Source organism: Halyomorpha halys, unplaced genomic scaffold (genome assembly GCF_000696795.3).
Source record: "Halyomorpha halys isolate HHAL.00 unplaced genomic scaffold, Hhal_1.1 Scaffold511.1, whole genome shotgun sequence".
In the NCBI taxonomy this organism is placed as follows: Eukaryota; Metazoa; Arthropoda; class Insecta; order Hemiptera; family Pentatomidae; genus Halyomorpha; species Halyomorpha halys.
Genome location: NW_027106266.1, coordinates 920635 through 938014, shown reverse-complemented (window position 1 = coordinate 938014; position 17380 = coordinate 920635). Strand labels below are relative to the sequence as shown.

Here is a 17380-nt window from a genome sequence, read left to right as displayed (position 1 = left end):
GGGTGTTTCGGGTAAACGATCTTCATGGCTTTTAGTGAACTTAAAGAGTCGCTAATGATAACTATATTAGTATTCGTTACTGTCATGGAGAAGTGGAGTGCTGAGGCTATTGCATATAATTCAGCTGTATATACACTGCATAATTTATGTAGTTTTATTTTATGGGTTGAGTTGTTTGTGATGAATTTTACTCATTGTTTCACGTATGAAAAGAATAAAACTTTTATCAAACCGATGTTGTTAGCGAACAAACTCAGCAGAATAATATACACACAGGATATGTATAAAGCTAAAAAAATAATGCATATATATATTACATAAACCCCAAAAGAATTATTATTATGAAGATTTGTTCTCCCAATAATGTTCATTTCAAGAGTTTTAACTAAAACACTAACATACAATATTCAAAATATAGCAGTATTGGGCGATTAGAAATTTATATCACTCTTATATATGGCCACTATTTAAATAAAAATGAATTTAGTTCCAATAAACGAATAGCTTTTTTTCCAATATTCGATTAACGGATTGACGATTTTCGTTTAATATAAAATTAGTAAAGGTTATGTCGATTTTATTGTGATGGACAAAAAAAAACTCATTTCCTTTAATTAATTTTACTAAAGTTTCCTAGCTGGTTAGCATTTAATATATTTTAAGAATTAGAGTAATAATGCTTAATGTTCCAGTACCAGCAACATTTGTGAATGGCCTTTATTATCCTTCTAATCTCTTGGCCCATCAAAATCTAATTTTCTTTTTATCTCTTGTCTGCTTAATTTCATGAAAAATTTACCCGTCAAAAAAAAAAAAGTTCATTCGACTAAAAGCTTTGAAATCTCTCACCGTAAAATAAATATAGGTGATTATGCAGTTAACCACTCTTATAGCAAAGGACGGAAATAATCAAAGTATAAGCTTGCTTTTGCCATTTCCTTGACCAGTCTAGAAGTGAATGTTTTACTGATCCACTTTCAAGTTTATCTCTTGAAAAGATTGCTAAGCTTAGCAAGGATGCCTACTTTAACAATCTCTATTTCATACCTTGACGAATTAACAAATTATTTTAATTCAACATACTAAGTAAAAGAAAAGAGGCGAATATAGGAACATAAGGGTTATTCACACCACTAATGCCAACCGGCTAAATCTGCTAATGTGTTATTGGCTTAAAATAAAAAGTTATCCATTTTCTTTAAGCAAGTTTTTTTTAAATTTATTATGGTGAATAACATTATGAAAGTATTTATATGTAAAAAGCATATAATATTCTCCTTAACAGTTTAATTACTTCAATAACAAGCGCGTTTTGATGAAATACTCTTATAAACATTAAATTATAGTTCGAACTTAACTAGTTGCAAATAAACATTAATTTTTCATCTGAATAAATATGTATACGATATACAAACTGAACCTCATTAAGCTACATCCACATACAGCCGGATGGCAAACAACACTTATTACTGAAGAATACAATAAATGCACAGTGTTTCCATAGCTTAACTAATATGCAAGTCAACCCGTTAAAGATGGGTTGGGATGTGCGTCCAGTTTTGTGGTGGACATCATTATTTATGTAATATAATTTAAATCTTATTATAACTCAATCGATAAATTTTTTATTATTCAACAGCGGAATTTGAAAATTATCAGGCTATCCAAATAAATGTCTGTAGTGAGTTGGTCGGAAGAATTAATAAATATCATGAAGCAACCAATTCATATCAGAAATGTCTTTTTGGCCATACACTTGGATAGCCTAATAATTTTAAAATTCTGCTTTTGAATAATAAAAATTCTGCTTTCTGAATAATAAAAATTCTTTTATCGATTGAGTTATAACAAGAATTAAATTAAATTACACAAATTATTAAATCCACCACAAAACTAGATGTACATCAACCCGACATCTAATCGGATTTAACGAGTTGACTGACATATTAGTTAAGCTATTTAGACAGCGTGCATTTATTTTATTCTTCAGTAATAAGTGTGGTTTGCCATCCTTCTGTATATGGATACGGCTTAATGAAGTTCAGTTTGTATATTGTAAATATAATTTTTGCAGATGGTAAATTAATTTGTTATAAAGGAATAATTATTTGGTACTAGTTAAGCTCGAACTAGGAAAATTATTAGGCTATCCAAATCTTTGGCCAAAAAGACATCACTAATATAAATTGATTACTCCAGAATTTTTAGCTATTCTTCTGACCAACTCTGAGGTTGCAGCTGAGTATAATACTTCATTGAAAGATAAGGTTTTTAGTAAATATAATAATATTTATATTTTGGAGCATCTGTTAGGAATGTTGATAATAGTCCTAATAGATCATTAAATTGTTTTATTTTCAATATGATTTGGGATAGTCATGACTAAGAAGGTTAAAATAAAGTATTTTCTGAGATTTAGGAATTGGAATATTATGAAAATACACCTGAAATCTTTTATTATTGATTGTGAAGACAATGTACACAATATTCATTTTAAATTTTTATTTTAAATCAAAAATATCGTCAAGGTAAATTATTACATGAAACGTTTTTACATTGCGTCTGTGCGATATGAGGAGTGATATGTCTACGAATGTTACCAATAATGTTTCCGGGTTATACTCGTGTAAGTCTCTTGTAACGGTATCGAAAAGATACATGCAAAATAAAAAAAATGAAACGTTTATAGGTTCAATAGGGTTTTAATTTAGTACGGCATTTAATTAAAAGTTTGAAATTGGAAAATAGAAATAAAAAAATAATACTAATTATAATATGAAATTATAAATTAAATTAAATTAAAGAGGGATTTAAAAGGTTTCTCAGCTCATCAATTCAAATATTTGTACCAGCTGAATCGCAAAGGAAAAGTTAATAGAGGCTAAATATATACCTCAAAGCCAAAATTCAGGAAAATATATATTTAAAAATTGAACCACTTTTCGTCAAACCGTATCTTCTGAATGTTTAAAGACATCGATGGAATATAAGTGGGAAAAAAAAAAAACCGATAAGACGCCTAGACATCCGTGAATTTATAATGATACCTCATAGGAATCTTTTATTAGCACACCTTCAAATAAAACAGTTGATGCGAAGGTGACAGAGTATAGCTATAAATTTATTATTACTGCTTAAATAAATAATATTAATTACATTTTAATGATTTTGAAGATCTTCAAAAGTTTAATCTGTGTTTCTGACAGAGGAATTTTAACTTAATGAAGAAATGAATAATAAAAAAGGATTACCAATAAGAAAAAATAATTACACCGTTCAATTATGTAAATTAAGTCATTAAATAGTTATTAGTTGAGAACAAAGGTTCAGATCGAGCCCTAGATTGGAGGATTTAGTTAAATCTCATCTCGTGAATTTAGAATATTGACTGTTCTTCGAATATTCGGTTTCATCGTCCCTTGTTACTGTCATTAAAAATCCTTCAAGGTTTTCGACATATGTCAACTCTCAACGACAGAATGCCAGGCCCCAGAAATATCCAAGCTTTATTATTTTCAAGTCAATATAATCCAATATTTTTCAAGGATATAAAAACGATTCAATCAAACCGAAAACATACCCAATGAAACAGGGCTGTTCTAGAAGTTCCGAAAAATTAATTTTTTAATTTTTTGAAGTAAAAAAATAGGTTATTTTCTACCACGAAATGGTTCAATGCATACTTAGGTCATATAACGGGAATATTAAATGTTCTTAAGAAGTAGATAATGAATTATTAATAATCAATGTTCCGCAAGTTTATTTTATTATTATTAAGAAAACCCTAAAATGATTTCTCTTTTTTTATTAAGTGTTAAATATCTCTAAGATTACATACAGCACAAAAATACTTATAATTTTAGAGAATAAATTTGATAACTATGAAGCCTAAAATAAATGTCAAAAGTTCCTGAAAAAAAACAATTTTTTTTTTTGCGTATAACGAAAGGTTAATAATTCGGAAGTCATCATATTTTGATATATAGTTTTCATTAAAGTATTTACAAATTCTGGTTAAATACATTTTCACGAGTTCTTGGACTATATGTACGTGGAAAAAGTGATATTTTTTTTAAACATTTAAACACAATTGTTGCTACGTTATTTTTATCAACTAATGAAGTTATTTAGTACCCATAAGTTTCACAGTTGCATCTTGAAAAAATATATGAGTTGAATGAACTGTTATAATTTTTTTTGATAAAGGCAACATAAAAAAACGAACTGTTTAATTTTTTATATTTATTCTTTAAATGTAACATACTCATATAATTCAATACTCATATAATATTATTATATCTCTTTTTCATGTTTTATATTTTAACTTTCAATACGTATTTCACATTCGTAGGATATATATATACTTATTGCAGTTTGAGATACAACGAGAAAATATCAGTAATTGCAATTTACACATATATTGCAATTACTGATAATTCACAAATAAATTCCAATAGGAGTTGAATTAATATGTGCAGAGCTATAATTAAAATAGAAGATCAAATAAACAGCATGAGCAGAATTAATTAAAATAGAAATCCCAGGAAGGGGAAAAAATAAGGGTCGGAAATATTAATTTTAATCCAAACCCTCCACTGCGATATTAACTTACGAATGGATAAAGTATTTCAATGATTCCGCCTGACTTCCTTATGAAACATTTTTTTTTTCATAACTCATTTTTAACATACTCTGCTGAAGACCTTAAATCAAAATTCTAATAAACCATACACATGGATAAATTCAAATATAACTTTTTTATATAAAAACGCTGACCAGTTTGGATATTTATAACCTAATAAGTACATAAGACATAATTAACAATAATAAATATAAACAAACAAAAAACCAAAAAAAGAAATAATAGGCGGACAGCCTGCTAGAAAGAACGGTTGCGTGTTGGAAAAACCAAAGCAAACTACCTCCATTTCAAAACCTATTCAGTTCTGGCTCAAACCTGGAGTAAGTTGGATCACAACAATGTAAAAAACACATTAATAGATAATTTTAAGTGATGTTTTAATTGTAATAATGATCAATATTAAGTTTAAAAACATTAGAAAATGACATACATTTTGGTAAAAAAATTCAAATTATTAATTTGTTATCAAATATTATGTCCATATGGCAAGAATATGGCTAATTATATTACATCATAATTTTTTTTCGGTTGAAGATTTGTGCAATTAAATGACTGGCAATTAGATGATATTTAAAAATAATAATGATCAGTTTGGAATTGAAAAAAAATAAATAAACAAGACAGGTTCAAAAAAATCTCTAAGCACTGTGATGCTGAATCCTGAAGTATAATTTTAAAGCTGTTTACGAGTTCCAGGCCATTACATAACGCTGGATTTTCAGTTGTTGTGAAATAATTTATTTCAAGAATTTATAAGCCACTTTAAGCTTATCTGTTTAAAAAACAAAACAAATAATTGTATTTAAGTATTAACAATCTACTACAAAAAGTAATGAACAAGCCTATTTTGTAAGTATCGATAGAAAAATTTTTCTCAATGCATGATTGAGGAATTTAATTATTTAATCATATTATCTGATGTTGAAATTCTTTACTAATTTATTTAAAATATGTTTGTATTTATCTAACTGTAGACACATTATAATTAGTGTAATAGAATCCACTTGCAAAACTTCAAAAATACTATTGCATATGTTGAGCCACTCGATCGTTCCGAATGCTTCTGCAAAATCTAATAAACTTTCACTTTAGCCGGATAATTACGACTTAAAATGTATTTATTTGTATAACGAAATGAGTAAGTGTTATTCTAAAAAATAATTAAATAATTCATCAAAAACTGTTACAATCAAAGCATAAATTTTCTGTGATAGTTTAATTATTTTTTATAATAAATTATTAAATTTAACAAGTAAAGCACCTTTAGAAATAATGAATAATTTCAATAACTCATAATTAAGATTGGCATAGTTGTGTGAGGTTTATTTTTTATATAACAAGTTATATAGAATACAAACTTATATTATATATTATCATTATTATATCATATAAAGTTAGCTAGTTTCAGGATCAGTTTCAATTGACTGAATCAAAATTTTTTCGTAATTTATCACAGGAAACTGGGTAATGTAGACATCCATGTATTGTTCAACTAATGAATATATATTTAATCAATAAGGTGTAATATTCGATATTGTCAAAGATCGTTACTAAACAAATAACTCGTTGATAGTTGATAATATTGTTTTCATTTCTTTATTGCTTATTGTGTTATGTTATTGCATCGAAGAAACATAAATAAAATCCACTGCAGATTTTTTTTTACTAAGATAGCTTACTGAAGTTGTTTAGTTAAATTTAGTTTTTATTTTTAAAGAATAGAACACGACTTTCAAAATTATATCGCAGTATCACGAATAGAACATCATTGATTCAGTATATTTCTCCAAATATCTATTGTCTAACTAAGACAAATAACATTGAAATATTCTTGCATTGTTACCAGGTTATTTGGAAGCTAAAGATTCATTTTTATTATGGTTGTGGAGAAAGATTTTAAAACATGTGTAGGAAGAGAGAAAAATATTTCTGACAGACATAAATCAGAGGAGACACTTAATTTAATTTACAAATCGTCCTTTGTGCTATTAGAATTTGAGAATGAAAGACCCTCTTTACCCAAATATGATTTTTAAACGCTATAAAATTTAATAATACTTATCTTAAAATTACCTTAAATTAATACAAGAAACATTTCGTGGGTTTTTAACTAATTATGATTATTATATTAATTAATAGGGGCAGTGGTAGCAGCCTGGCAACGCATCTGTCTACCGACCTAAGGTTGCTAGCTCGACCCCGGCCCCATCCGGGATTTTTACAAGCATAAAATTATATAAAACTCAATCACAGCCTCCATTTGGGTATTTGTGAGGCTCATTAGCCAATGGGTGGCACTCACAAAAAAATAGGCGTGGGAGTGACGAACCCACCCTACGAAAAAACACGTCTAGAAACGCGGGATGTATTTCCTAATACATAGCGCGAGGACTTAGACATTCATGGTTTGTCGCGCATATAATATTAATTATTACATAGACTTCAATATAATAATCCGTGTAGCTGGAGGCACAAATAGTACATCATAAATTCCTACTACCTATGATTCTATCATACTACCGGTACAGAAAAAAAAAATTTTAATTTATGCCCAAAACGTTTTAAACGAGAGAACAAAAACTGTTTTTTGTTATCTTTTATTTTATTCAAAAGAAAAAAGCATTAGTAGCAGAAAAAGCTAGTACTACGGCAATATTAAATATACTCAAACATTTATTGCTAAAGAAAATTCCTAAATTAATAATTTTGTAATAAAATTAAATCGAATAAAAACGATTGATATAAACAAAAACTTTAAGTACAAAAGCACAGAGATAGCTAGATGTGAAAAACTGTATATATTAAAATTAAGATAAAGCTCCATTTGCAATTTGTGTATACTTAGTTGAAATGTTTAGCTTTAAATTATTGGAAAATATTTAGAATAGAAGAATTTTAATTCCTTACAAAACAGTGTTATTATTATTTTGGTTTGGACGTATTCCAAAGATAGTACTGAAGACTGAGGTTACTTTCTGTACTACAGAGTCGTCCTACAGACTTTCCAAAGCTAGTAGGCCTGTCACAAAGTCACCCCAGTTTGCGTTACAATATACCGAATACCTATTTAAACTGAAAAACAAATTGTTTTGTCAATTGTGCCACTATTAAATCAAAGCAGCAATCAATATATACTAATGTTTTGTTTTTTCCTTATTTTGCTTACTACATAAGAAAAAAAACGATCATATAGTAATTCAATGAATCATTTAAAATTCTTATTAAACAGGTTTCTATGTCATCGTGTATGAACGTTCAGAAACATATAAGTTCTAAAGTGCACAGATGAAATACAGAATGTACTACTCATATTTTGCACAGTTTCGGTACATATTTTATAGTTCAGGCAGAACTTTGTTGTAAAAAAAAAGGGTTTCTTTATTATTTTCACAATTCTGTTCTAAAACTCTTTAATTAATTAATTTTTATTTATTATTATCGGATATTATAGCTCCGCATTGGTCATGGAGGATCTCCATGCCGAGCTCCAAGGACAGTGATAAGGCCAAGACATTGACCCCTTATGTCAAAAATTTCCAGAGACCATGAGTATTTTTTCAGTGCCTGTTCCGCCTATGAGGCACTGTGGGCTAAGCTGCAGATGGGAAAAGGGCTCTCTGCTCTAAACGAGCGTTAATTCTCTCAGCTGGTATTGTCAGAAAACCCATTCTTCAAACCACCTGTATATGAGTGGAAAGCAGCCATCAGTCCAACTAACTTCAATCCTGGAAGAAAATGACCACTAGAAAATGATGCCTGAAAAATACCTTTTTAGACATTACTCAATATTTTTACGAACAGAGTATAATCATAATAAGCACATTTGTTGTTTGTTATGCCACGGCTGCTAAGCCCGTTTTGCTGAAGAACAAGGAGAAGATGTAATAAATTAAAAATGGTTAGTTCCATTCAGTGGAATGCCGTGCATTTAATTACTAAATAACGTGTACTTTTAAAAAATAAATTACATTGATTATAAACATTGGTTATAGGATATTATTAATGATACATTATTTCTCAATAACCATATTTGCGCATTTGAAGAATTCAAATGGCACTCAAAAGTTTAATTTATTTTCTTTAAAAATAAACTAAGTATAAGCCCTGTCAAACACAACTATACTCACAAGAATGACCTACAATCAATTACCCAGTTATCAATTGCTGCATCTCTAATCCACCGCCAAATCCCTAGATTGACCTTCCAGAGACTACGAAGCAATGATTGCTGACATCCCCTAATGGCTCGCCTTTGATCCCAACTTCGATGCCTTGAATGCCTTTGTTGTTGACCTTGGCTGAGATCTCCGTATAAATTCCGGTTTTTAGCCTTCGTTGGCAATAGCTTCCGGAGCCAGTTCCGTGCCGACTTCCCACTGCATCAGAACTACATCCAGCCACTTCAGGTCCAGATCCTCATGGAGTCAATCATTACCTCATCCCTGGAGGCTTCGCTCAACGGGGCCAGCTGCAAGGGATGGCTCTCCGAACTGAAAGCCGTTCTTCCCACCTCAGGTGAGCGTATCTCCAATATAGCACGATTTAAAATTGGGTAGCGGAAAACTAAATTATTTTTTAATTTAATGATTCCGATCTAATCGTACGAAAAATACCTTAAAACATTTTTTTTTTATTAAATTCAACACTGTATAGTCACATGCAAGTACTATTTACATGTTATATATGTGTGCTTTAGATTAAATAATGTCTAAATTTTATTTTCCATCTTTTTTTTGTTCATATTACTGTTAAATCTATGAAAGATAATAATATATTAAAAAAACTGTTAAAAGTATACAGGTATATTTATTTAGAGAAGCGGAGTGGTTATGTGGAGCGTAGAATCCCAAAGCCTACCAAGTACATCATCAAATATCTATTTATGCTGGTTTAATTTACAATGTTAGTAATAAAATTCCCTCCAAAAAACATTTAAATACTTGTGAATGAACCATTTTCGTTCATGGTTATTGAAATCCTTTGACTGGTTATTGACAAAAAAAATAATTTCTCAGTATACTTTCTTCAATGTTTTTATAATTTTTGATATTCTCCCATTTTCTTTTGTTAAAATTTATTTTTAAAGTAATTAACCATTTTCAGCAAATTTCTGTCCGAAAGTTAGTACTGATGCTTCTAGGTCAATGGTTTTTATTCGATAATAACGTTCATAGGACGAGTTGTTTTAATTCAAGTGTATGTTTTACTTCAATATTCAAATTTTTAATTCAAGTAGTTTTTTCAAATGGGTAAGTGGAAGTAGTAGACAGAATCTGATGATTTTCCCATTTCGCACTAATCCCCTAATTTTCTTTAAATTTGGGACTTATTGGAATGAGATATAGATCTTCCGAAGAAAATATGTTTACCCATAATAGACAGAATATGACAAAATTGATGTGAGACCAACCAGGAATAAACCCACACAATCCCTAAATATTTTATAAAATCTGAAAAAGGGATATAATATGTTCTAGATTTTGAATATCATTCATAAATCCCTAAAATTCCAATATTAATATTTCTTCTTAACCCCCCCCCTCATTTATACTCCAATTTGAATGGAATACTATAAATATATAAATATAATATATAAAAGTTAAGGTCTGTACTATTAATATATAATATTAAGTATATATGAGGCATAGAATTTCATAACCAGCCAAGTTCATTTTCAAATTAACATTTGTGTTAAATTAATACTAAAGGTAGGGAAGCTTTGTGTTTATGCAAGAAATAAAAAAAAAAAAAGTCCGTAGAGTCAAAAATGTTTATTTATTTGACCTCCTCTTTTGAGAAAATATGAACCATATCTGACACTGTAATGATTGGACTTTTCTTTTTTAAATCAATTAATAATTACGATGTGCATTAAGAATATTATATGCACGATATAAAATGCAGTTGGCCATGATCTTGCCCCAATTTCTTTCCCCTTGACAAAGAAGTTTGCACTGGATAATAATTAATCACGCCTTTTAGAGGTAAAGGGGCTTAGAACTTGATATCCTAGGATCAAGGGCTTATCCTAGGTTATTTTTTCCACTTTCTAAATAGAAGGTCGGACGTTCACTTAGGGACATATTGTTAATATTAATTTCCTTATTTGAACTCATTAAAGTGTGTTTTGATAGATAATGCATCATAATGCTCCCTATGTGACAATCCTATTCTTTGGTTAAATCATTTTAATCAATAAATTATAGCACAAATAAAACTAAGTAGATGATTTTTTGGTATTTCGATAAAAAAATATTTAATATACTGGGACCTTTCTTTTCTGTTCTCAGTCATTAATTTATTTAAATTTAGAGAGATCCTCTTTCACGTTACTCTTATCACAATTTAACCTCACATAATTGATTGTTACCTAATAAATATAAATTAAAAGTAATATTTTTTAAAATTATTAATACCTAGATATATTTAAAAATATGAACAATTCTGCATGACAATATTTTTTTTAATAGTCAGGTATACTGAACAATATTAAAAAAAGACATTAATTTGTAGAGAAATATATATTACACAATCAGAATATAAGAGAAACAACTAAAAAAAAAACTGTATAAAAAAATATCAAATAATAATAATAATAGAAGTAAGTTTTGAAACATCATACACCCACTTTTCAATCATTTTAATGTTTGTACATTCAAGCTTTATATTAAATTAAAACTATTTATATATTATTACTTCATGAAATATGATTATTTTTCTTTTTTATTATCTCGAATTTAATTCCAGCATTTAATGTTGTAAATACACTCCTACCCATCGTTGGTTGTATTCAAATTTTTTATTTAAATATCAAAATTTCCAGATATGAATTTACCTAATATTTCCTAGACGAGCTTAGAAATTAAGTTTATTTATATGATTGCAGATAATCAGTTTGTTTTCAACTTTTTTCTTACAATGCTATTTGCTTGAATTTGATTATCTGCATATTACCGCTCGTGTGTTTAATATTAAAAAATAATAAAACTGCTAACTAAACAGTTTAAATATTAGAACTAAAATTCATAACAATGAAGTACTTACGAATTTTCAAAAACGTATATAGTTCAAATAAATATTTGTCTCCTAAATTAATTTCATTTCTATAAAATCAATATCTGAGAATAAACGGAGAAAATAAAGAAAAAGTAAATAAAAAAAAGAAAGGTAAATCCCATTTGAATATAAACCCGATCCAAAGGGCAAATACAATAGGCATATCAATTAGGTCTTTTGCTATTGAAATATTGAATTTCTCCGAACAATTTCATATCGGGTTCCGGCTCGTTATACCCTGCCGATACCCTCTGTACTCTCCTCTCCCCAGTAACAAATTAAAAACTTTTTCAAAACATTTTATTTCTATATATCCATGTTTCATATTATACATCCTTAATTATGTAAAATACACTTTTTTCAAAGCCGATTATCCATTTTGATTTATAATTTTTAATAGTGAACCTTTGTAATCGACTAAGGAAAAAAAAAATAAAAATAAAGACTCTCCATAAAATCTGAGATTTTACATTCAAGAATATTTAAAATAGAAAAATCGAATAAATTATTTTTGTTTCATAGACTCTACGTTATGCCCTACCGAAACCCTCTGTACTATCCTCTCCCCAGTAACAAATTAAAAACTGAGTTTTTAAAAACATTTTATTTTTATATATCCATGTTTCATATTATACATCCTTAATCCTTATTTTAAACATATTTTGTCAAAGATGATTATCCATTTTGATTAATAATTTTTAATAATGAACCTTTGTAATCGACTAAGAAAAAATAAATAAAAATAAAGACTCTCCATAAAATTTGAGATTTTACATTCAAGAATATTTAAAATAGAAAAATCGAATAAATTATTTTTCTTTCACAGACTCTAGCGTGGACCTGGGCTATTTGGCAAAATAGGTTAGTTGGCGTTCAACTTTTAAATTCAGCGATGTAGACGTAAGAGTGCTGTAGCCAAGGGGTTGTTTCAATCTGATAGAATTTACTGACGAGTAAGATTTGTTTGTACACTAAGAGGTTTTGTATACTAGGCAAGTGAATTTTTATGAACAATTATTTTGGTCCACTTTGGGGAACCCTCTATGATGTCTTCTAGAACTGTTTAGGATTGTGTGACTAATTATGATTCCATCTGTTTGAAATCTATTTCATGTATTAATATTTTCAATTTTTTTTATAAAAATTTTCATTATTTTTTTAAAATGGTAGAAGGCCACATGGAGAATAAAAAAAATAATAAATTTAATTTTAGAGGTACGATTAGAGAAATATGACAACCTCTATGATCTAAACCCAAGTATAGTAAGTAAATAAACTTGAATTCTGTCTCTTTTTTTTTTTTTATTAAGTAATTTTTACTGATCACTATGAAGGAAGAAAGTGAAAAAAAAAAAGCTTAACTTCTCAACTACAGTCTAGATAAAAATTCATTAGCTATCCAAATACACTACATATAAAAGAAAATGAGGCAAAGAGGCCAAGGAATTGCGAGAAAAGGAAGTGTTATATACCTAGTATATGTGTTGTGCAGTATTCTCTATAAAATCTTGCTTCTATCTTAAATATTCTTTTCATCTCTATCATCTTTATTTATTTTTCTTAGCCCTGATGAAGCCCTACAACTTAGTCCGAAACGTTGACAAATATTATATGACGCACTATTATTTTTTTATAATTTCTGGCCATACCCACAACTGTCATCTTTTAGATCACATTATTATAAAACATGATAGATTTCACGAATATTTTCATTTTTATGGTTTTCTGTATATAAAGTTAAACAAAGCTTACTTGTTTATTGATCCAAGGAATTCAACTTTATTTGATTTTTTTATAGCTGAATAAATAGTATAGTTGAAAAAAAATATACTGATATTAAAATTTATGCATATAACAACTATTTGTATCATATTGGAGACGTAAAAGGTGAAAGTATTGAACCGACGGAAATAGAACCCATTCACCGACCCGTGACCTAAAGCCCTTGGAGTAATGAATCTGGGTCGCAATGAACGCTTGGGTACTTCCGCCTTATCTTATTAAATTAACACCAGCATCCTTATCTAATATCTAATGTTATGCTATTTTTTTATAACTATTGTGATTTATAGTTTTATATTTATAGTTAACATGATACAAAATACTATTTAATTTTATCTATAAACTTTAACGAGAAGGCTTTAGACTTTTTATCTTAATTCTTAGAGCCGCTTTGGCACTAGAGCTTAGAAAAACTTGTTCGAATATTGTGCACTAGTTGCTGGATTTAGGATCCTAACAACGTAAGCTAGAACCAAGCATGAAAAAACAACGAAAAATCAAGATACAGGACATAAAATGAATAAATTATTTTTTTTATATTCTATTTGAGATTTTCTAAAGCGTATCTCACAAGGAAATCAAAACGTTACTCGATAAATTTCTTTCTTTTTTTTATTTATTTATTGCTATTTACAACTGTACATTATAATCCATGTAAATTTGATCTCAGTTAAAATGGAGTGTTACGGGCTTAGAGAAACTAGCCATTGGTAGCACGTCTAATGACGTTTTACATTAGCTGGTCTCGTGCCCATCTTCTTTTTAAGCGCCTCGGATGATTTTCAGGAATGGAAGAAGAAGCAATGTTAGAAACTATTAGGTTTTCGAGGTTAGGGAGTTTTTAATGGAAGTAATGATATCTGGTTCGGGCTAGATCGGTTACATATGGAACATTAAGGTCTTTATGTATGATTTTATTTGTGACAGAGTAAGAAGCATTGAGGAATTTACGAAGGATTTTGGATTGCAAGGATTGGATACGAGAGGAATTCGAAGATTTTGTGGAGCCCAAAAGCTCAACTCCGTTTGTCCGGATTGGCCTTATTACAGTCATGTTGATCAGTCTTTTGTAATGAACTGGAAGTTTAGACCGTTTGTCCAGTAAGTGCAGTAATAGTCGAAATAGACGAGCATTTTCCTGTCTTTTCAGTCTTATGTGAGGATTCCAGGTTAGTCATTTGTCCAGATGCAGTCCAAGGTAGCAGATCTGTTCGACAGGGAGTAAGATCAACATTAGTAAAGGGAATGTAGGGTCGTCGGCAGGTTCACTACAAAGGGTAAATAAAGGTGATTTGATGGGATTTATTTTAACCCTTCAATTACGACACCATTCTTCGAGGGCTGTGATATGGGATTGGAGAGTTTAGGATGCAATCAAAGGGTTATTATAAACAGTAAGCAGACATGTGTCATCAGCATACGTGGCGAGGATAGTTTTAGGTTCGGTTGGGATGTCAGCTGTATAGACGGTGTAGAGGATAGGACCGAGGATACTACCTTGAGGAACACCAGCGGATTGAAAATCGATAAATTTCCTATCCGAAATTCCGTAGCCTTTGATAATTTACTGCTCCTGCAGTTTTAAATTATCAAAGGCTTAAAATGTTTAAAAATCATATCTCTAATAATAAAAGGCTGACTCTCAAACAACGTGCAGCTTTAATTTCCTCTGGGATAAAATAATTTCCAAGCATCTTAAACTTTCCAATTTTTTTACATTCTACGGTCCTTGTACATAAAATTGGTGATACATAAAATTAAAATGGTATCAATTCAAAAGTTCAAATCACGTATCAATTTATTTTATTTTTCCGAATTACGTTTCCTTGTATGTTTTCAGAGGAACATTAAACGAGAATGTTATCAATTTTAAGATTAAACACACATGTATAAATTTATTTTAATACAATTTAAAATTTTCAATATTAGATTTTTTAATAATTTTTCAAGACAATACTAATTAAAAATTCAATTTATCCAGTAATTTTCAATTACTACAACTTCAAAAATATATTGGTATACCTTAGTATCAAAAAAATCTAGATAGTTAAAATAAATCGATACCCGATTTTAAAATAGATAACAATTTAATTTTCTGCAACTGCGAAAACATATAATTGGACCATGCATCAGAAATACTTTAGAATATATCAGAAATATGAAAAAATTTGATGATTTCTGATTTTTTTTATTAAAACGTAATTCTACATTAATATTCTCAGTGTGGCAGCCTGTCCTCAATGTAATGGATCCGAAATTGTTTAATCAAAATTGTATGAGTAGTAGTTTCTTTCAAGTTTTACTTTATAGTGGTATTAGTTTTGAGGTAACTTAACAACATTCAAATTTTAATAACAGAAATGATTTTTTTTTTTTTTTTTACAAAAATAGGACCTGAAAATCACTTGTTATTTGCAAATCATCCACATACTGGACCTTGTCTTCAACTTACCTAATAAATGTAGACACAATATTGAACCGAAGAAAGATATTATTCCTTCAAATGCCTTTATAGGCTTATTACCTTTCCTAGTGAAAACTGAATATCCCAGTACTAATTGGATTACATTTCTACTATAGCTACTAGGGTTATTCAGTCAACCTATGTGACCAGCCAACGGACGTAAAAAATAACAAACGATTATTTATTTAATAAAATATCCTTGAATGTTGTGTTAATTAATACAAACGTACATTTTCCTTGAACTAGGTTTACTGTGTTGATAATACTTGAAGCTTGGTTCTGTGTATTACCTTTAGCTTTTGATATAACGGACCCTACTTCCAATCTCTTCAACTTCAGAGTTCAAAGGAATGCTAACATTGTTAGAAACTAGGTTAATGGGAAATATCATTATGTAACTCTATAACCACTCCTATAAAGGTATCAGGGATGAGATTCTTTCATCAATAAAGATAAAGGTTTATCACACTGGACTATCCGATTTCAGCAGTCGTTGAGCTTCTACGACTCTTCAGGAAGGAATAGTAGTTTATAATGTTATAGTCTTTACTTTTTTCTACAGACTAGTAGGAATACTAGACTACTTCTTCTTTTTCTTACAGCACCTTCTTTTAGAATAAAGCGTATCTTATCGAGTTAGAAAAACTATAACATTTTCTAAAGGGATCTTCGATTCATATTATAGATCGTTCCATTCGCGATGTCTACCATACTGGACAATATTGAGTTTACATTGGACAAACTTTAGGATACCAATCCAAACTTTGTAAAGCCAACACTGACGTTCCTGTCTAGCAAATCCAAAAAATTAATTTATTTACTTATTATTCAAGAAAACATGTTTATATTATCTTATAAAAATATTTCTATTTGAATAATTAAGTTCATATATACAATGAGAAAATATCTAATATTAGGGCGAAACTGTCTTATCTTAAATCGATATTTTTTTCAAAAATGTTTATTCTATAAACAAGGGCCTGCACACAATTAGATGAAACTCTGGACAGTTAAAACCATTTAAATATCGTTATTTCCAATCTAAACTTAAATAATTATATAAATTGATGATAAATAAAACTAAAATAAAATGTTTTTTTAATTATAAATTTCTTATGATTAACCTATATTAATACTTATAAGCATAATAATAATATATTTTTTTAAATTATTCTGGGACTAGCGACTTCACAAACATATTAAAGGCATCGACAAGATGCATTATTTCCTTAGACTATGATACATAATTTCAAGAAATAAACTTATAGAACATCATAAAATATAATTATAATAAAACATTGGAGAAAACAAACAATAGTTGACAAGATTTATAAAATAAAAACAAAAATACTGGAAGATTATTGATTGACCGTGTGTGAAGATGAAAGGAATATGGTCCGGGTGCGGTCAAGAAAAACTCAAATAGTAGAAATATA

At 28.9% G+C, this 17380-nt stretch overlaps 1 protein-coding gene across 1 annotated transcript in view; it reads left to right on the top strand.

The window, feature by feature from the left end:
- The window catches only part of LOC106683748 (sulfotransferase 1A3), a 77878-nt gene that overhangs the window by 35670 nt on the left and 24828 nt on the right, over positions 1-17380 (top strand). The window contains exon 2 of the mRNA XM_014425419.2: positions 8972-9157. Coding sequence (XP_014280905.2) covers positions 8972-9157 — 186 coding nt within the window. The remainder of the gene's footprint in view (positions 1-8971; positions 9158-17380) is intronic.